We start from the raw sequence: 21202 nt of genomic DNA on the forward strand, positions 1-21202 counted from the left end.
CCGATGCAGCGGTGCAGGAACCGTGTTTAGTAGGCAATGCGTTGTGGAAAATGGACTGGACCATTGCGTGTACCATATGTAAGTGGTACGGATGTAATTGTTGCTCGCGCGGAAAGTCCCAGACGATACTGTGACTAACACCCATTGCACGAGCAATTGTTCCAATATTCGTCGACGGGTTCTATTCAACGTGATGTAGTACATCTTCAGATTCGGGCGTGCGGCTTTTCCGTGGAGCACCGCGGTCCTGCCTCCTCACGGTGAAGGTACCTGTTTCTCGGAGCCGCTGCGGAAGTGGGCCAAAAAATTTGTGCGACGGCGTGCTAAGTTGCGGAAAACGTCCGCGATACAGTTAACTGTCAGCTCTTCAGTACCTCGAGCTTCGCCATACACAAGGAGCATGTTGGGAATACACAAATATGTGTAGCGAACCATGTTCACTGTATCGTAGACGCACAGGCTTTAAATAGGTCTCGCAGCAAGACAGATTAGTGACGTGAGGTGACGGACGTAGTAAGTCATTCTGTGTACCCTACTGCATATCAGAACAAGCAGACCTGAATTGAATGCGTCATAGAACGGAAACGATACGTTTCCGGACAAGGGACCCTATTCAAAATATTAGTACTCACTTCCTCCAGAAGTCGTAGAATGTTGTAAGGGGAATTTCCAAACATCCTGTATACAAAAAATGTTGATTACGTTTTGAAATCTAGTTCTCCAACCAACGATAATGCCTTTCTTTTTGGAAAATTGTAGTAAGTTCCTCTGGGTCCAAACTGCCACGGTCATCGGCCCCTAGGCTTACATACTACTTAATCTAACTTAAACGAACTTACATTAACAACACGCACACACACACACACGCGCGCGCACGCCCGCCGCAGGGTAGACTCGAACTTCCCACGGGGGCAGTTGCGCGAACCGTGACAAGGGACCCAGACCGTACGGCTACCCCGCGCAGCAATGACTTTCTTAGTCAGGATTTCTGAACAAATTTATACATACATTGTCTGTCAAAAAATTCTGATTTTACTCTTACTGTATAGCACGTAGTCGATGTGTGATCGTGGCGTGTCGACGTTGTGGTGTCACAGATCGCTAAATCAGGTGTTCAGGATATTCTCCAGAATGTTTTGAAGAGAGGAAAGAGTGTGCCAAGTTTTTTACCGCACACCTTGACACCCGAACAAAAGCAACGACGCGTAGACAGATGCCTTGACTTGGCTGAACTATTAAACGCGGAAGATTCTTTTCTGGAAAAATTTTTATAGTTGACGAGGCTTAATGTCATAAATACTAGCGTACCATATAACCACCAAGTCCAGAAATTCTTTAACAGGTAAAGCTTTGACGAAATAACCGACCTTCAAGGCATTGTGTCGCGAGAATTGAAAACCATTCAAAAGAAGAATTTTCCGAAAGTTTAACATGGTTGAAGGTTCAATGCGTTGTACTCCAGGGCATATTAAGATTTTGCTGAAACATGTAGTTTGCCTGCTCTGTTGTAAGTCTTATTCAAACAGCAAAGAAACGGATTTGTGGTGATTGAATACCCATAGGATATAGGAAGTACATCTAGCGACAAATTAGCCCACTGCCTTTTCAGAGAAGCTGTGTTACTACGGTTAAAAGTTCTTTATCCAAACTTCCTGAGGCACAAAAAAATCATTTATAAAGCAAATCAGTGGAAACTATGCCCGTCTCAAGTCTCACTAGCATCGCTGTCAACAAGAGTACATACACAGTATATATCCTACACAGGTTAATTCGAGAAATTAAAGAGGAGAGGGAGGAGGGAGATTTCGTATTTTACTTTCACCTCGTACGTAACACTTTTAACTTCATTAGAATTGAATGTTCAGTACAAAGACTTCCCCAGATGGTTACCACAACTACAGTACTCTTTGAAATATTGGAGGTTTCCTGCTTTAAGATAGCTAGCTCTGTTGGTATGCCTTTCTATGTATAATTAATCATCGCCGGACGGAGTGGCCGTGCGGTTCTAGGCGCTACAGTCTGGAACCGAGCGACCGCTACGGTCGCAGGTTCGAATCCTGCCTCGGGCATGGATGTGTGTGATGTCCTTAGGTTAGTTAGGTTTAATTAGTTCTAAGTTCTAGGCGACTGATGACCTCAGAAGTTAAGTCGCATAATGCTCAGAGCCATTTGAACCATTTTATAATTAATCATTATTTTTGTTAGAGGAAGTCCATCAAGATGTATGTGCTCCATCTGCCCAGTTCTGTTACGTGAAGGCAGACAATTCGCGCCAAATCTTCAAGATTTGACAGTGATATGATTTTGCAACATAATTAATATAAGGTATTTGTGAGAAGGCTGTTCGCAGACAATATTGACGAATGCTGTAATCGAATGGTGTAGAAGTTTTACTGCTGGAACGTAGTATTAGAGTTCCTTCAGTAGTAGTTCCATTCTATGATTGGTTTGGGAAGATACTTTAAATTGCAAAATCTTACACATGTACCCAGTTTTCTTTTAATTTCCTGAATTATCTTGGTTCACACGTTTTGTGACATAGCATTTTATTTAATGGGAGACAATTCTTGTCCTTGGGAGCTGACTGTCAGTTTATAGCGTAAGAATATTTCCCTGGAAAATATTTCTGGATACTGGCTAGGATGCCACTCCTGGATTACGTGGGTACGGCAGAATTAACCTACAAGGGGGCTTTTGTACTGTCGGAGGCAGCAGGCCAATGCCTAATTGCGTCGGAAACGAGTTTCAAGGCCTTGAGATCGCGAACGATTATTTTAGCTGACCTGTGTACGCTGAGTTCTCTCCCAACAACGTCCTCCACAAACCAAAACCAAACCATGAGCTGCATCTGAAACACATGTATTTGCAAGACTGGAATTCGGGAATAAAACCCGTTATCGATGGCATATACTGTACATGGCTGCATCAAACTAAGTGATTGCCATGATTGCCAAGCATATACACAGAGGGAAAGAAATTGCAGCACGAAAAAATAATTGCTGTAGAGTAATGTAATTTCGGGACTACATTAGTCTATAGTATAGTATGGAATAGTTCAGTACGGACTGTGTGGAGGGAAGTGCAGTTGCCAGCGAGTGTTGAACATCAGCCGGTGGTGACGTCAGGGCAGCTCGGCGCGGAGCCGGGCAGGCTCGCTTGACGGCGTGAAATGCAAAACGACCGATCTTCCATCTTTCTCAAACGATTTTAAAGGAACTCCGATTCTCGCACATCTTATAGCATAATTCGTCAGCTTCAAAATCAACTGCATATCATTCCGTTAATGGTCATAATTATTGTGATATTTCGATGTTACGTAATTGCGGCATGAAATTCTTAAAGTTGGCAGGGATCATTATGAATTTGCGTTTGGTGCATGTTAGGTCATGTCGTTGCATGTGAATTCTTTAAACTTGGAAGGACATCGATATTTGTCTCAAATATCGAAAAAATGGAATTTATGTAAAAGTGCTCGGTCATCAACGCATGTCCCAGCGAAAAAGTCATAGAGAAAAATTCATAAATCCCTCGTATCTCATAAACGGTCAGAGATATCGAAACGAAATGTTTGCAAATGATAGCACGAAGGGAGATTACTATTTTGCTATAAGACTAATATGCGAAAACTTTCATGTCTGTCGCGATATTCGAGCAACTACACGTTTTTCAAATGAAATAATGTAATTTTTGAGGACCATCAATAGCTGATGAGACGGTAATTGCTGTGCGTTTTGCAACAATGTAAGACAATAAATTAAATGTTTATTTTTAGACCGAGTGGGCTTTTTCATAACTATTGAGTCGCCTTGCCCTCAGTTGGTAGATTAATAAAAAATTGTTTCAGGATTCTGTTACAGTTTCAACTTCATTAGAATGTTAAGGAGATAAATGTTTGTAAATTCTGCTGTTTTGGGAAAATAAGCAAATTTTAACATGCCAACAAGAGAAGCTACGTAGTATTCAAATCTCGTCACAGCCCTTCATGAATCCATTTCTCTTGAACCGCGTTCTTGGTATGGCTGACACTTCGAGTTCTGTGGTGTAATATTTTCAGTTGCGTCTTTTGTCAGCATTTCAGCCTGACGGAGTGTAAATTTCTTGTTTTTTTGCCATATTAATTTCCACTTAGGCCGATACATTGTCAGATTTAAATAAGCATTATACGGAGGAACCCTGATTAACCTGTGCCCCTTAGCTTTAGCCAGTTCGTAGACTTGGTAGCGTGTTTCCGGTTGGTGCAGCACTACAAATGTTCAGATGTGTGTGAATTACTAAGGAATCAAACTACTGATGTCATCGTTCCCTAGACTTGTACACTACTTAAACTAACTTATGTTAAGAACAACACACACACACCCATGCCTGAGGGACGACTCGAGCATCCGACGGGTGAGGCCGCGCAGTCTGTGGCATGGCGTTCAAGACCGTGCGGCCACTCCGCGCGGCTACAGCACTAAAAGTTCCAATAACTCGGCCTTATACATGCTAGGTTCAACTTTATCCAGTGGAACAGTTCTTTGTAACCAGAGCAAAATATCAGCTTTCCTCTACTGCATTGTTTTATCCATCACAATCGACGGGTATGGTGCATTGTCCATTACTATTGCCGAACTAATAGGATTATTTCGCAGCAGAACATTATCTTCACAGTCTGTGGAAGTTTTCTTGGACAACCACTTTTATTACAAATCTCGTGTTCACATGTGTTGCACTGTTACTAATGCAACGCCAACAGAAAACATTTGTTCACAATATTTGACTCCAGAAAACTTCAACCCCAGAAAATACCACTTTACAACGAGAGCTAATGAATGTAGAGGTATCTAATGCGCGACACCACGTGGTACTGTTCAGCCATGGCGTGGCAACAGGGGAGATTTACCAAACGAACAGCTGGCGGCGTGGTAGGAAAAGTCGGCTCGCCATTGGTGTCACCTGGGCAACGGGCGTCACGTCCCATCCTGTCAAAAGTCGCAACTAATTTTAAACGCGCTATAGGTAACATATTGAAGTGGTTAACATCGTAAGATCACAGGTTAATGTAAGCGCGAGATAAGCTGTTGCAAGTTTGATATGCTAGCACATTAGCAAATGGCGAAACGGACAGAATGTTGAACGCTAGTAAACAAACGTGCGTGCTTTGTGTTAGATAGGTGTCGGATCAGTTTGTGGGATGGAGTTCCATGCCTGTTGCACTTGGTCGGTCAATACAGTGGCGGTTAATGCTGTTTGTAGATGACGCTAGCGTCCTCGTTCGATTGGAAACACATCTGGTGATCAAGCAGACCAAGGCAACATGTCGAAATTCCGTAGAGCATGTTGGGTTACAACGGTAGAATGCAGGCGAGCGCTATCCTTATGGAAAACACCACCTGAAATGTGGTTTGTGAATGGCACAACAGGTCGAATCACCAGATTGACGTACCAATTTGCAGTCAGGACGCATGCGATATCTCCAGAGTGCTCCTGCTGTCACACGAAATAGCAATCCAGACCATAATACCAGGAGTCAGTCTAGTGTGCCCAACATGTAGACAGGTTGGGTGTAGGTCCTCAACTGACCTTCTAACCAACACTGGCACAGAGGCAGAACCAGCTTTCATCAGATCTCTAGTCTCCACGCTGCCCTCCAATGAGCTCTAGCTTGTCGGTGGTTTAGGGGTCAGTGGAATGCACGCTACAAGGCGTCTAGCTCGGAGCTGTCCTTGAATTAACCGTTTTGTAACAGTTCGTTGTGTGCTTGTGGTGCCAACTGGTACTCAGATCGCTGCTGCAATGCAGTACGATGCTCCAGAGCCATATGCTCCAGAGCGATGGTCTTCCCTCTCGGTGGCGGCATGTGGCCACCCGTAGCCCTTTCTTCCTGCGACCGTACATTCCCGTGACTACCGCTATCAGCAATTATGTGCCATGGCTACAGTCCTGCTAAGTCTTTCTGCAGATCGCAGATGGAACATCGTGCTTCTCATAGCACTGTTGCACTACCTCCTTCAAGCTCAGTGAGGCGTAGATAATGGCGTCCTTGTCGCCTTTAAGGCTTTCTTGACTAACATCAATCCAACACGCCCAATCTCAAAGTAACTTAAGCTCACGACCGTTACAGCGTGTATTGAAAGCAAATCTGATACGCATCTTCATGGTGGCGCTACACCGGTATGACAAATACTTTCGAACTGCTGCTCATCGTATACAACGAAGTGTTCATCAAACTCAATACAGAAGGTTGTGAATTGTTTTTCAGTGTAGCGTCACCAACATAGCTACGGCTTTGTTACCATAGTCTACTAACTCTTGCTTCAGAAGCATGTCTTCGTACCACTAAATTTCCGACAATTGGTTCCCGATTTGAGTGCTCAGAGTACGACCCTCTGTCGCCACGTAATTTTGTTCACGAAGGTTTACGACACGCTGCTTATTGAATGCACTATTGAAATACAGAATATGAAGTATTTAGTCAGAGCAGATAACAAAATACTGTTTTACTGCCTTCTGGAGTTCATGTCGTAATCACTGCAGTGGGATTAAGTTCAGTCTTAGTTTAACAGCCCTCGTTCGTTTGGAGTGTAAGAGGACGCTAGCCCGAAATCTATTCAGAAATAATTTAAGCTAAAACTAATCTCATATTTTGCGATTTGTGTTGTGTGACTCCGAGTTGGAGTGAATGGAGTTTTAGTGTGGCAGTTTCTACTTAGTTTATCCTGAATGTGTGTTAATGCGCGCCTACTTTGGTTGTTGAGCCCAGTACCGACTTTTAACGTTAATGTTTCTGGTTTCAGATTTACACGTATGGTAGACCAAAACACACCATGAGGAACGGAACTAAAAAGGTATAGACACGTTCTTTAATTTCATGTTCTCTCCTTCAGGGAATGTTGCTCCTTCTTTGGGCGCGGTAGTTCTCTTTAGATGGCGATATGTGAGCGCTTATAGGAAACACGGAAAGATGATTGGCTATCGTTGGCGACCTTTTTTTTTCTTTTTTTTTTTAGCTTCTGAACACTGTGTCGACATTGAAAGGAATGCCAGTGCATTGTGTGGTATCTTTCTTCCTGTCGCTTGAATGTGAAAATAAACATTGCATGTTCTTTTTAATTTTATTGCCTAAAGTATGCTGCAAGTACATGTTAATAAAGTGATCACATGTTTTATCTTCATTTTACAGTTTGTAATGTGTCTGCTATACTGATTACTGTAAGGCACTCGGTTAGCGTATGGTATATTGACAGTTGTGGTAACTCAATAGCACTAAGATTCTATCCCATAACACCTGTCAAGACAAGGAAGTAGATATTCCTAAAAACGCCCTTCTTTTGTATATAATTTGAAATGTGAGACAGAAGGTAATGATCTGAATCTTCTAGTAAAAGTAAGTTCATATCAACATAGGTCCAAATGTTTGTTCCCGAATTATGAGACTTTTACCACACGTCTTTCGAAGCCACGATACATTATACCTGTTTACTGCATTTTCCGATTGATCTGAACACATCAGAGTAATCGCATCAAAGAAATTGGTGCACGTCAACTTGTTCACCAACGACCAGGATAAACGCCTGGGCAGCTGTACTGAAAAATGTAGGGGCGTTAATAGCGTAAAAGTTCTACCCTTGACGCATTGCTCGTGGCATGTATTCAAAGTAAACAGTTAATGAATTTTGCTAGTTCACAAAAAATGAGAAATTTTTGAGACATTCATACAAATTAGACCTTATCCACATCAGACTGTCTCATAGATCGGAAATAAAGCATTTCTGGTCTCCTATTTTTATACAGGCTGTACCACGTGGAATGGTTAATATTTAGGCATATGACAGGAAATTTCATTTGAAGCACACAACTTCTATTGACATATGCCCTATTCCGAATGGTTTCCCAGATACAACTCAATTGGTGTAGATTTGTTTTTGCGTGAAGGAACATCTCAACCGCTCTTACCCTAATCCCTGGACTGGTCGTGGTAGTACAATTAACTGGCCACCAAGATCGCCACATCTTAAGACATCGGATTTTTTAAATTTTTTATTTTATTATTATCAGCCTAGCTGATGTGTGAGCTGTACAAGAGAAAGGTGAATACGAGAGATGAACTGCTTGGTCGCATCATGGACGGTGCTGGTCTCATTGTCAGTAGCGAACGAGCAGAGGCACTCAGCACGACACACATGTTCTCTCGGGAGTAGACGTATGCATTGCAGTTGACAGTGGGGACATACATTTATTGTGAACCGTTCAACAGCTGTCATGTGACGTGTATGATATTTAGAGGCGAATGTGTTAAAATACATATTTTCCATGAGATATTTTGTGAAACGCATATTGTAAAGTTTATTAATTGTTGTACATGTGTAAAATAAACCTGATGTTGTACTGAATAATGCATAGAGTAAACGTCAAGTGTTCGTTAAATGCGTTCTATCATGGAAACCTTTCGGAATAAGGCATATGTAGTGTTTTTTTTTTCTCCAAATGATAGTTCCCGTCATATCCCTGAATTCTGAACGTAGCTCCTGAGACATCACATAAAAAAATTCAATTTCCAAAGCATTGACAACTATTTTCGAGATTATATATATATAATAGAGGGAAACATTCCACGTGGGAAAAATATATCTAAAACCAAAGATGATGTGACTTACCAAACGAAAGTGCTGGCAGATCGATAGACACATACACACAAAATTCAAGCTTTCGCAACCAACGGTTGCTTCATCAGGAAAGCTAGCGCTCTCTCTCTCTCTCTCTCTCTCTCTCTCTCTCTCTCTCTCTCTCTCTCTCTCTGTGTGTGTGTGTGTGTGTGTGTGTGTGTGTGTGTGTGTGTGTGTGTGTGTGTGTGTGTCGCGCCTGCTAATATAAGTAAATATTAACGCACTGCCGGAATGGTCAGTGGTAAATGTAATGAATAGTGGTGGCATAGTATGGATTGTGACTGCGGCATTAACACAGTTACAGCTGTGTTTGACTGCTGGTTCGCTCGCGGAGCGCACTAACAAAAGAATACGGTAAGCGGCTAACGCAATAGGTAGAGCATGCACAGTGCATGCCGCTTGGCTTGCATGAGACGCTCTCGAGCATGGCACCTGTTTTCTTGACGTGTTTTGTTTTGCAGCGCGGCCGTCCTGATTTACGTGGAGCCGGCGGGGATGTTCCAGAACCTTTGGATCAAGGCCGCTCAGCGTTAGAGCTAATTATTTTTCATTTTGTTTCAGGTAAGTTTGTGGCGCCTTGCCGCCGCTACTGGTCGCCGATTGTAAGTAATCTCGCGGTCTAAGACTGTGTTTTCTTTGTTTTTGTGGCAGCGCGTGGCTTCTGTCCAGAATCAGCTGCAGTGATTTTACTTTCCAGTTACCAAACTAACTGTATTCTTATTGAGTTTGTATTTAACTGTAGTGTTTTTTAAGTACCGAGGGGAATTCGCCAGTGTAAAACTTCTGGAGTGCTTTCGAGTCGCAGATTTGTTGGGAGCGCCAGCCAAATATTAACAATTTTTGGAACGGTGTATTGCATTCCAATCCGGACGCTTGCCTCTCTGAGGGTAATTCCTTCGTGACACACTTTGCTCCATGAGTGTTAGCTAGTCTAACAAGTTATGCAAGAGATACCTTGTTAAGTCCGGAAAATGAAAGAGAGGTATTGGAGGAATTAAAGCTTTGAAAGCAAGCAGTGACTCCCGTCTCGATATCTTAGTTCATACGAAGGAATACTCCTGTGTATGAGGCCCTGTTCGACATTGTTTTAATCGGTTGGAAGGTATCTTAACACTAAATAGTTCGGCACACTGTGAAACGCTACTTCTTTTTCTAATCCTGGCGTACTACCATTACCGTCTACGGCTGTTATTGTAACAATAATATTGATAAAACATCTTAGTTGCGCTCCTCGATCAATCACCGTATGAATAATCGATACGATGTTTTAACAGAAGTACGTACTGTAGCTCTGAGTTCCGTATCCCCATTTGATTGGTAACAAATGCAGTTTATTAAAGTTTTATTGCCTGAGCTTCATATTGAAAACTGAATTTTAAACTGGTTAGAAGCGATTTTAGGTGTTTGTATACCTCGAATTTTGTTTCCTCGATACAAATGAGTTCATTGGAATCGACAGGAGACAGTTTGGTTTCGTCAGATCTCACGAAAGACTAATTGTGAAAGCGGGCCGATTTATACAACCTAATATAATGGAGTGCAATTCATGAAGCATCCTCCATTGGAGTTCAGGAAACCGATCGTGGTTCTGAATATTCTTGAGCGTCAGCTATTGTCAGATCAATGAGGCAAATATTTATCCGTATGATCTTATTCTTCTCTTGAAGGACTCCTGCCTTTCATGGTTCCACAATTACCTATCTGAATTGCTCCTGCTCTTTGGAAATCGAAAGCATGGATTCCACGGTGATTAATTTCTGAACTGTGAGTGGCCACAGACTTAAGCATCTGCTGACAGCTTTAAAATGAAATTTGCGTTTTCTCTGTGTTACACGCTACGGGATGATCGCTTGTTTCGCTGCCTTTGTTTCATAAGATTAAGCGTTGATAAGGACTTCATACTGTAGTGAACGGCGGTTCTTTCATGTGGGGGATAGCACATTGATGACAATGTAAGATGTTACCTCTGTTACTAGAATAGCATTGCCGGATGGAATCACAAATTTTGCTTCACGTTTTCAAATAGGATTGCAGTAAGCGCCTGAATTGCTCCCTCTGTTTATTGATTGTATAGCCACTGAATTGCTATTTATTTGTTTAATGGGATAATAATAATCATTAAAAGGTGGCAATTTTATTTAAGCACCGTCGTCTTTACTCTTTCGATTGTTGCGAGTCAGCGATAGTGCAATGCTGCTCGCTTTGGAGAATACACATTTTATAAGAATTATTTGGTCCAGGAAACACTTTTGCGATCACGGTTGCGATTTAGACGGTATTCGCGTAATTGTACTGATTAAAAGTTATCGTTTCCGAAAGACGCAGGTTCGATTAAAGCTGTGTGCACTTTTGCGCGTATAATGAAAATATTCATAACACGTCGCGTAACAAAAAGAAACATGCGAATCACAGCCGTGATCAAACGAAGAAAATATATAACATAAATGTTCTTCGCTGTTATTCAGGACAGGCTCAGATTAGATCTTGCAATTTTTAGTTATAGGAAATAAGACATTACACTTGGGAGATAGTTGTTTTGAATAACTTGTATTTACCTTCTCTCTCTCTCTCTCTCTCTCTCTCTCTCTCTCTCTCTCTCTCCTTTTTACAGCCTTTATACCTTCACATCGATTAAGGAACTTTTCCTTTCTACCGACCAGTACGAGAACAAAATTCAGACTCAACAAAATGTCTTACATCGAATTATTATATGCTTAACCCTTAACAATCGTATATAGTTTCGTAGTACAAACAATGCTAATTTATTCCATGCACTAGAAAGTCTTTGATACACTGAGCACAAAAATGAAAATAATAAAATTATAATTACATTTGTAATATCATGAATACTTCTTTAAATCATGAAAATGTTTGACATCGTCGTAATATTAATTTTCATCGCTGTAGCACTACACGCCTCAACATCTTTCGTCACTTAGTTGGGCAGTGGTGTGTTTGGACATGAAACTTCCAGTTGGGGGGAGAGTTTGCCAATACTGAGAGATCTAACGAGACTCTTCGCTAAAAACATTAAAGCATTGTAGCCTTCGGACAAGTCTACTTCTGATATAAACTATAACTAGTTGCCGTATACTTCGCCACGAGTGAGGGCGGCAGGCCTGTTCACTCAGTCTTTGGAGGTAAGGCAAATGCCCACTGCGTGTTGAATATTCCGTAAGAGCTCATCTTCCGTAAACTTCGTTCGTTTATTAAAACGAGGTATTGACCCATGAAAATTATTCATTCGTTCATATTTTCCAGATAAAGAAAATTAGATAAAAGAAGCGAACGCTAGTGTCATACATTTTTTTATTTAAACTTCCATTCTGTGATAAATACCAATAAAAATTATTACTTAATTCAGTGTGTATCGGCCACCATGCATTACGCATCGTCATAATCTTTTGAGCAGAATCGCTCTTATGTAATGCACAAATCGAAAATTTTTGTAGATGGTGAGGAAAACAGACATACAAAGTACATTTCGTAACTTATACAAATCTACAATCTTGCCTGAAGTAGGTCGTCATGTTTATATAATTTACAACTTCAGCCATACATGTCTCCAGTGCTCATATTGTCACACTTCGTGTTTAAATGCAAGGAGACTGACAGTGGTAACTATCATACAATCCATGTGTGGATGTAAATAGGGCGTATCACAAAGCTAGCTACAAGTACAAGGAAGTAGCTGTATTACAAATTATGTCGATGTGTAATGTCTGGTACCTGATAAACGCTGAATTAAGTAATAATTTTTATTGATATCTTTCATAGAATGAAAGTTCAGATATAAAATGACTGATACTTTCTTCCACCTCTTTCATGCAATTCTCCGTATTTTAGATCAGAAGATGGGTCGTCAATGATCTGAAACTAGTAATCAGTAAAAGAGTTCTAGCGATCTTGATCTAGGATTTTTATCCACATATATTAACTTAAAAAATTGCCTGTCTTCAGACTTGACAGTGCGGGTAGCTCCCAAGGACTTCCATCGTCCTATACCGACTCCGGAAGTCATGGTCATCTCCGCCGCCGCGAGGATTCTGCCCCGTGTCATTGCAGTGCCCGTTTGACGATGTTCCACAATTTGCTGGCCTGTGCTCAGCTAGCTACCCTGCGGCGGGCGATGCCTCTGTGGCTGATTTGGTTTTATGGTTTATTCGTGAAGGTTTTTTTTACCACTCTCCTAAGGGAGAATTCTTAAACATTGTCGGCCCATTGAGTGGTTGGCAGTGCGCCCTGTTGCCTCCTCTTTCCGAACAGGTTGTATGAGCCGCAGCCCGTGCCCTACATACTCTTTTGCACTTTTTCCCCCTTTTCGCGTGTTCTGTTCGTCTTGATGTTATTTCTCTATTTTTCTGCGCTTCTCTTGCTGTGTCCGTGTCGCTGGTCTTTCCTAGGTATTGTTGGAGGAGGGGGGGGGGTGAGTACCTTTGGTAAGTGGCGGTGACATGTCCCCCATCGCGCTAAGTGCCTTCCGGGGACTCTGGCTGATCCCTGGACGGAGCACCCCGCCCGCCTTTCTTCCTTTCCCCCTTCATTTATTTGTTACTTTCTCGGTGCTTTGGTGACCTTCGTTAGACCTTGGGGTTTCCTTTCCTTGGGTTTCGTGCTATAGGCCCTTCTTTGGTATTTGGTTTTGTTGACTTTCTTCGATAAATCCATCCCAACTGCTCATCTTCCTCTCACAAAAAAGATGCTGAGGGTAATATTATCTTGCAGACGGTTACAACAGAATTTGGACATCCGACAACAGATTAAATATACCATGTGTGTGTAACACTGTACAGCCTATTTTCAGACATCTTTACCAACACGTAAAAAGCAATAAAAAAAGAGGGCAGTAAGTTACTGCGGCTGTTTCTGCATGATAAGAAATTTTTACATTGCGGATCTGGGAATATCTACACCTACATGTGGTCTCCGTTGGTTCAGCAGAGGGTACAAAATGTTGCGACTGAAGGCGCCCGCAGAAATTTATGAAACCTTGGCACGTTTTGTTTGGGAACATGCAGAGCCCCAAGGAGGCAGTCTGACAGCAATTTCACAAAACTACTTTTATTTCTGACGACTGATAGGTATCCACTGTTTCCTTCAATATACACTCCTGGAAATGGAAAAAAGAACACATTGACACCGGTGTGTCAGACCCACCATACTTGCTCCGGACACTGCGAGAGGGCTGTACAAGCAATGATCACACGCACGGCACAGCGGACACACCAGGAACCGCGGTGTTGGCCGTCGAATGGCGCTAGCTGCGCAGCATTTGTGCACCGCCGCCGTCAGTGTCAGCCAGTTTGCCGTGGCATACGGAGCTCCATCGCAGTCTTTAACACTGGTAGCATGCCGCGACAGCGTGGACGTGAACCGTATGTGCAGTTGACGGACTTTGAGCGAGGGCGTATAGTGGGCATGCGGGAGGCCGGGTGGACGTACCGCCGAATTGCTCAACACGTGGGGCGTGAGGTCTCCACAGTACATCGATGTTGTCGCCAGTGGTCGGCGGAAGGTGCACGTGCCCGTCGACCTGGGACCGGACCGCAGCGACGCACGGATGCACGCCAAGACCGTAGGATCCTACGCAGTGCCGTAGGGGACCGCACCGCCACTTCCCAGCAAATTAGGGACACTGTTGCTCCTGGGGTATCGGCGAGGACCATTCGCAACCGTCTCCATGAAGCTGGGCTACGGTCCCGCACACCGTTAGGCCGTCTTCCGCTCACGCCACAACATCGTGCAGCCCACCTCCAGTGGTGTCGCGACAGGCGTGAATGGAGGGACGAATGGAGACGTGTCGTCTTCAGCGATGAGAGTCGCTTCTGCCTTGGTGCCAATGATGGTCGTATGCGTGTTTGGCGCCGTGCAGGTGAGCGCCACAATCAGGACTGCATACGACTGAGGCACACAGGGCCAACACCCGGCATCATGGTGTGGGGAGCGATCTCCTACACTGGCCATACACCACTGGTGATCGTCGAGGGGACACTGAATAGTGCACGATACATCCAAACCGTCATCGAACCCATCGTTCTACCATTCCTAGACCGGCAAGGGAACTTGCTGTTCCAACAGGACAATGCACGTCCGCATGTATCCCGTGCCACCCAACGTGCTCTAGAAGGTGTAAGTCAACTAACCTGGCCAGCAAGATCTCCGGATCTGTCCCCCATTGAGCATGTTTGGGACTGGATGAAGCGTCGTCTCACGCGGTCTGCACGTCCAGCACGAACGCTGGTCCAACTGAGGCGCCAGGTGGAAATGGCATGGCAAGCCGTTCCACAGGACTACATCCAGCATCTCTACGATCGTCTCCATGGGAGAATAGCAGCCTGCATTGCTGCGAAAGGTGGATATACACTGTACTAGTGCCGACATTGTGCATGCTCTGTTGCCTGTGTCTATGTGCCTGTGGTTCTGTCAGTGTGATCATGTGATGTATCTGACCCCAGGAATGTGTCAATAAAGTTTCCCCTTCCTGGGACAATGAATTCACGGTGTTCTTATTTCAATTTCCAGGAGTGTAGATTACCTTTGTATCTGACACACACATTTAATTTTTATATACTACGTTGATCTTTTTATATTATTAATGTCAATGCCACTTTTGTATTCTATCATCTAGAAATGACATCCTTATGATCAAATCCAGGGTATACAACGATTTATCCACGGAAAAGTATTTTCATTCATGTTAACATTACTGGGCAGTGAAATTTAAACTCAGAAAGAAAGAGTAAAAATCTGAAAACTTCTTGTTGCATGTGAACGAGAATCTCCTCTCTCCCCCCCACCACCACACAAAAAAAACGCGTTAATACTTCCCTTAAATCGAAGAAACATGAAATCGTTTTAAGAAACGTTTGAGTCATTTGTGATGTCTTATGACATTGTTTGATCGCGAAACTTCGCATGTTATCTCCTTGACGTATTCATTATATTACTTCCATTCTTTCTGTTATTTAATGTTGACTAGCAAAATTAAATTTGAATAAAGCGTGTTTTGAAAGCTGCACTTATCGGGTCATTTGGGTAACGTGTAACAGCTCAAAATCGATTTAAGCAGTCTCCGTCTCCCCAGTTTGACACATCGTGCAGCCATTCACTGCTGTACTCGTAAATCAGTTTGCACGTTGCGCTGTGTTGCTCCTCACATAGTTTGAGAAGGTTCCAGTTCCTTGAGAGGGGATGTTTTAAATCTCAAAATTTACCACTTTTTCTTTTCTTGACCACAGATGAATACATCTACAGATATCTCAAGCATAGCGCGGCCGTGTAACAGAAGGTAGATATGTAAATACGGCAAACCCCTTTTGTCCTCCAGAGATGTTAAACTGGTGTTGTGATTACGCTATGCAACAAGGGGAGGAGCTATTCTTCCTGTAATTGGGAAGCATATCGGTCAGGTGTACTATAACCATGTTTATGTTGTCTACGAATAATTGCAGTCGAAATCACGCGCCAGGGTGCTGGACAGCTCCTTTTCTGAGTCTTGATAATCGCTGTACGAGGAAGCAACGGAGAAAAGATTAACGACATTGTTTCGTCTCTGTTCAGTAAAGACTCGCATCCACCTTGGCTGCAACACAGCGCCCAAACTGCCGGCGCGACAAGGGAACGGTGGAATATCTCCTAAAGCGAGGCAACCAATGCAAAAAGACGTCATGCTTGCTTTCCATTGTAACTGTTATCCTGCATTGTAACTGTTATCCTGTGCTATCACAGTTTCAGCTTCTGTGCCATTTTTCAAGCGTAAGGTTTGACGTCTCATTACGGAATAGGAACTGGTTAAAAATGACGACCTTGTAGGGATGTGTCACTCTTGATGGTAATAATACCAACGATGGTTATTATGTAAATAGCAAATCTACTCAAGTCATCAATAAACATTGCTATCCCATCATCTTCAGTGGCTTCTCTGATTGTGATTCGGTGATCGTTCGTCATTTTCTTCAGCTGGTGTGTTCGGGCGTCCAGGGCAGTGCGCGTTTTCTACGTCTTAATTGGCTTCTTTCGAAACACTTCTAAGAGTCGTTAAGCTTTTTTTTACTCACTGCAATTTACCAAATGCAATATTTCTGAAACTCCTGTGCCTTCTATTTTGTACTTACAGAAAAATAATTTTCTGTTCTTTTTTTTATACAAAATAATCGTCGATACTACCAATTGTAATCTTTTTGAGACATGTTTGCTTTTATGGCTGGACGGGGTTTTGAACCTGTCTCGTGCCAAATGTCTGAACCCAATATCTTACGTCCTCTCGCTCAATGCTAAAAAACAGGACGTTCTGCGTCATGTTTCAGTACTTTCTTCAGTCTTGTATCATTCTCAAATTAGCAACATTTTGTACCCTCCGCTGAACCAACGAAGTCCACATGTAGGTGTAGATATTCCGAGATCCGCGTTGTAAAAATTTCTTATGCAGAAACCGCCGCTGTAACTTACTGCCATCTTTTTTAATTGCTTTTTAGGTGTTGGTAAAGATGTGTGAAAAGAGGCTGTACAATGTTACACACACAGTATATTTAATCTGTATCTGATAGACACCCCTTTGTGAAGACCTGATACCCTAATGATGTATGCTGGCAGCTATTGGAACTGTCAGAACGATTGCTGTATCTCTGTGGAACAGCATGCGGCCAGCAGCGCAGGAGATTGTGTGTTGGGTGCTGAGTCGGCGCTGCGGTTTCTCCTTCCGCTCACTTTCCGGTTGCGTTCGAGACGGAGTGAATGCACCGGCGCCGGGGCTGATTCATAAGGCGGCCTTGCCTTGCTCCGCTACTAGCTGCGCAGTTGGTATTTTGATACCTGCTGCTGCCAGTCCTGCCCACTCTGTCCCCTTTAAGCAACCGGCCAGGCAGCTTTCTGTTGTTGCCTTACCTTCTTACCGCTGTGCTCGTGGTGGGAGTCGGTTAAGCGCAAGTAATTCGCCAGCTCCGTCGAGTGAGATAGGCCGCACTAAACTTTGGCGTTATACAGCTTATCTCGCTGTTTACTCTCTTGTTAGACTCTAGAAGCTTCCACGGATAATGTTGATCCAAAAGAGCAATATGATTGCGTCATGCGTTTTGTCAAACCAAGGTCATTCCGAAAACTGTCTGTTTCAAATATATATATATATATATATATATATATATATATATATATATATATATATATAACATTTCGTGTCAGTCACGCTTAGACTTGTAATATGCTCAGGTTTAAAGGTGATAGGTTTAGACGCGGTTAAACCGAAATATTCTCTTAAATTTTTAAATCACAGCCACCAATTCGCTTCCGTCTAGCTTCTATAGCGTTTAACATTCATCAAATGATGTAATCAATTCTCGTCATGAGGTCAGCTTCAGTGTAGCATTGAAATTAGAAATAAAAGTACATTTCGAAAATCTTAGGTTAAATCGAGACAGTAGGTACCTCAGTAGTGAAATATAATCGGGAATGATCTGATTCTGACATTGAGAGCGCCTTGGCTTCACTATAAATGATTGGTTTCTGATTTCGTAGTTCACCTACAAACAGAAGCAGCCACCCGTCTGGCAGAATCTACGCAGATGTAAACGTCTGCGTAAAATGGCTGATATATTAATCGTGTATGATAGTTCACAGTATGGTTCCGACAGAGCTGCTTCGCGTTCCTCTACTACAGGGTGAAAAGTATTTAAACCGACAAACTCTGGTAGGTTGTCGGGGACATCAGAACAAATATTTTTCCCTAATGCCATTTTTTCCTACGAGGATTATTTAAAACGGTGGAGGCCGTATTACGATCTTCAGTTGTAGGCAACTATCCACCAGTGTAGTAGTGCAATGTCTCTGTTTACTAATGGAGCGATACACCTGGAGTGAGTACACTGATACGGTTGGTGCGTACTACGTAGCGCACCACAACGGACGAGCTGCACAGCGGGTTTATCAACAACAATATCCTAATCATACTGTACGACCTTGGTGCTGCGTACCAACGTCTGCGTGAGACCGGGTCATTTAGCAGATTACCTGGACAGGGACGCTGTCGCACGGTAAGAACGCTGCAATTTGAGGAAGCTGTCTTGCAGCATGTGGAGCACAATCCTTCAATCAGCATTCGTGCAATTACATTCATCTGATTCCTCCCCATGTTACGTGTAAGAACAGTCCTTAGAGAGTAAAGGTTACGTCCATTTCACTTACAGCGTGTCCACAACCTGGAACCAGTTGATTATCCACCCAGAGCACAGTTTTCGCAGTGGTACCTGGAACAGTGTGAAATGCGTCCTACATTTCCTTCCTCTGTGTTGTTTAAAGATGAAGCAACGTTCGAGCGTGATGGAGTCTTCAACATGAACAATTCGCATGTTTGGCGTGAGGATAACCCACATGCCACAGTTACTAGCGCTCATCAACTGCGGTTCATCGTTCATGTATGGGTCGGTGTTGTTGGGGACTGTTTAATTGGGTTGTATCTGCTACCTAGGCGATTAAATGGCAGGCACTATTACAAATTTTCTCGCCAGAACATTGCAGGGATTGCTGGAAGACGTCGCGCTCCCTACAAGACAACACATGTGGCTCCAACATGACGGGGCGCCGGCACGTTTCAGTCGTCGTGTGCGTCGATTCCTGGACCGACGGTACCCAGAAACGTGGATTGGCAGAGGTGGTCGTGCACCAGGGCCTGCTCGATCCCCAGATTTGTCCCCTCTGGACATTTTTGTGTGGGGAGAGATGCTCAACCTTGTTTACGCAACCCCTGTTGCATCACAAGAGGATCTGGTTGCCCGGATAGTAGCAGCAGCAGGAACAATTCAGGATACTCCTGAGGTTTTTGCTCGTGTCAGACAGAACACGATCCGACGGTGTAACCTTTGTTTACGTGTCAGTGGAGGCATTTTTGATAATCTACTGTATTTCAAATTTGGTTGTGTCAATGTGTTGTCTCTTGGTCATAAAAAAAATGGAAAAGCGTTTGTTGGTTTAATTAATTTGCCGCCAGAGGAATCTTCCTCTACCGGTTTAAATACTCCTCATAGGAAAAAATGTTAGGGAAAATATTTGTTTTGATGTCTCCTACAACCTCCTAGAGTTTGTCGGTTTAAATACTTTTCATCCTGTATATTCGTCACCCGAGCACCCTCTATAAAGTAGTGAATCCACAGAAAAATAAAATGAGAATGGGCGACAAGATCAGAAACATCCTCGTCCAGGGTGGGACTGCTGTCCCCCTCACTAATAACGGATTGAGGAGCAACGCGGTAAACATCAGTGCAGCAGAAAATGATTAGTACAAAAAAATATTCTCTAAATGGTAAGGAAAGAAGGGCCAACAGCTAATGGTGATGGGCGTTACATGGACTTAGGGCGATTAGTTGCAGAGAGAACAAAGGAAACGAAACGATTCATAGCCGGAGCGATAAATGAGATAGTTTCATTGCCGCTCACCTCAAAACGTAATTGTACACAATTATTACTGAATATAATACACTACAGAATGACATCCACTATAAAAGTAAAACAGAAAGATAAGATCAAAGCTGTGAGAGATAGTGTAACAAATTTGCACTTACTACATAAAAACAATACTGTGTGAAAAAGTTCGTCTTCAATATAAAATTTTGAGTGAGAACGAAGTATTGAAATGGAGAAAATGTCTTCTCGCTGTTAGGAACTAGGAATGAGGAAAGAGAGATAACGGTATACATACGAGATGCAGCGCTGCAGATTGGTGGTAACAATCGCAGGAATGAAGAAACCGCGAAATAGTGAGGGTTTTAGATAGCGTTTTGAGATACGAAAAATTCGGAAAAACCTCACGAGAAGGAAACAATGGCACAAAAATTATGTACGAGCGCTGTACGAAGGTTGAAATTTCTAGAATCGTAGTGACAGATAATTATCGGATGCATAATAAAGCTCTGGATTAAATTAGTTGTAGCGAATGCATCGAAATTGTCACTTGGGCAGAACATTCCTACCCCCCCCCCCCCTCTCTCTCTCTCTCTCTCTCTCTCTCTCTCTCTCTCTCTCTCTCTCTCACGTGCGGCGGGATGTACATCACCTGTTCAAAAGTACCCGGACACTTATAATGGGCAGCACTACGGGCTCTGGTCGTGTCCGCCCTTATGGTGGCTTGAAGTCTGCTGGGGACACTTTAACGATGTCTCTGGTGTCTGTGCAGCATTGGTAGCCCTCTCTTCAAGTGCCGAAACCAGAGAATGCAGTGACGTTGGACAGTGCACTCTGGAGCGAAATCGATTTTCTGTGTCATGTCATAGGTATTCCATGGGGGTCAAGTCGGAGCTCAGGGTGTGCCAGGGACATTATTGTCCACAAACCGTTGCCTCACACATACTGCTTTATGACTGTGCAATGTAATGCCGATACAGATACCGCCACCGAATCGTTTCTCTACCGTAAGCAATACACGATTCTGCAAAAGGGTTCATATCCTTGTGCGCTTAGCGTTTTCTTAAGCACAGTTAAGGGACTACTCCCTAGCCACGAACAACAAACATTCTCACATCGTAACAGCACCACTTCTGTACTTCAATGTTGGCACTAGACATAATGGCAGG

General features: G+C 43.1%; 1 protein-coding gene across 3 annotated transcripts in view; it reads left to right on the top strand.

The window, feature by feature from the left end:
- LOC126196712 (nuclear receptor-binding protein homolog) overlaps positions 1–21202 on the top strand; it is a 452035-nt gene that overhangs the window by 298549 nt on the left and 132284 nt on the right. Inside the window, exon 2 of one of the 3 annotated variants that reach the window (XM_049934586.1) lies at positions 6777–6827. The exons of 1 other annotated variant lie outside the window; for it this stretch is intronic. In XM_049934586.1, the coding sequence (XP_049790543.1) occupies positions 6777–6827 (51 nt within the window). Of the gene's footprint in view, positions 1–6776; positions 6828–9122; positions 9207–21202 lie in introns of those variants that run through there. One more of the 3 variants, XM_049934588.1, reaches the window with a different exon arrangement.

This window comes from Schistocerca nitens, chromosome 1 (genome assembly GCF_023898315.1).
Source record: "Schistocerca nitens isolate TAMUIC-IGC-003100 chromosome 1, iqSchNite1.1, whole genome shotgun sequence".
NCBI lineage: Eukaryota > Metazoa > Arthropoda > Insecta > Orthoptera > Acrididae > Schistocerca > Schistocerca nitens.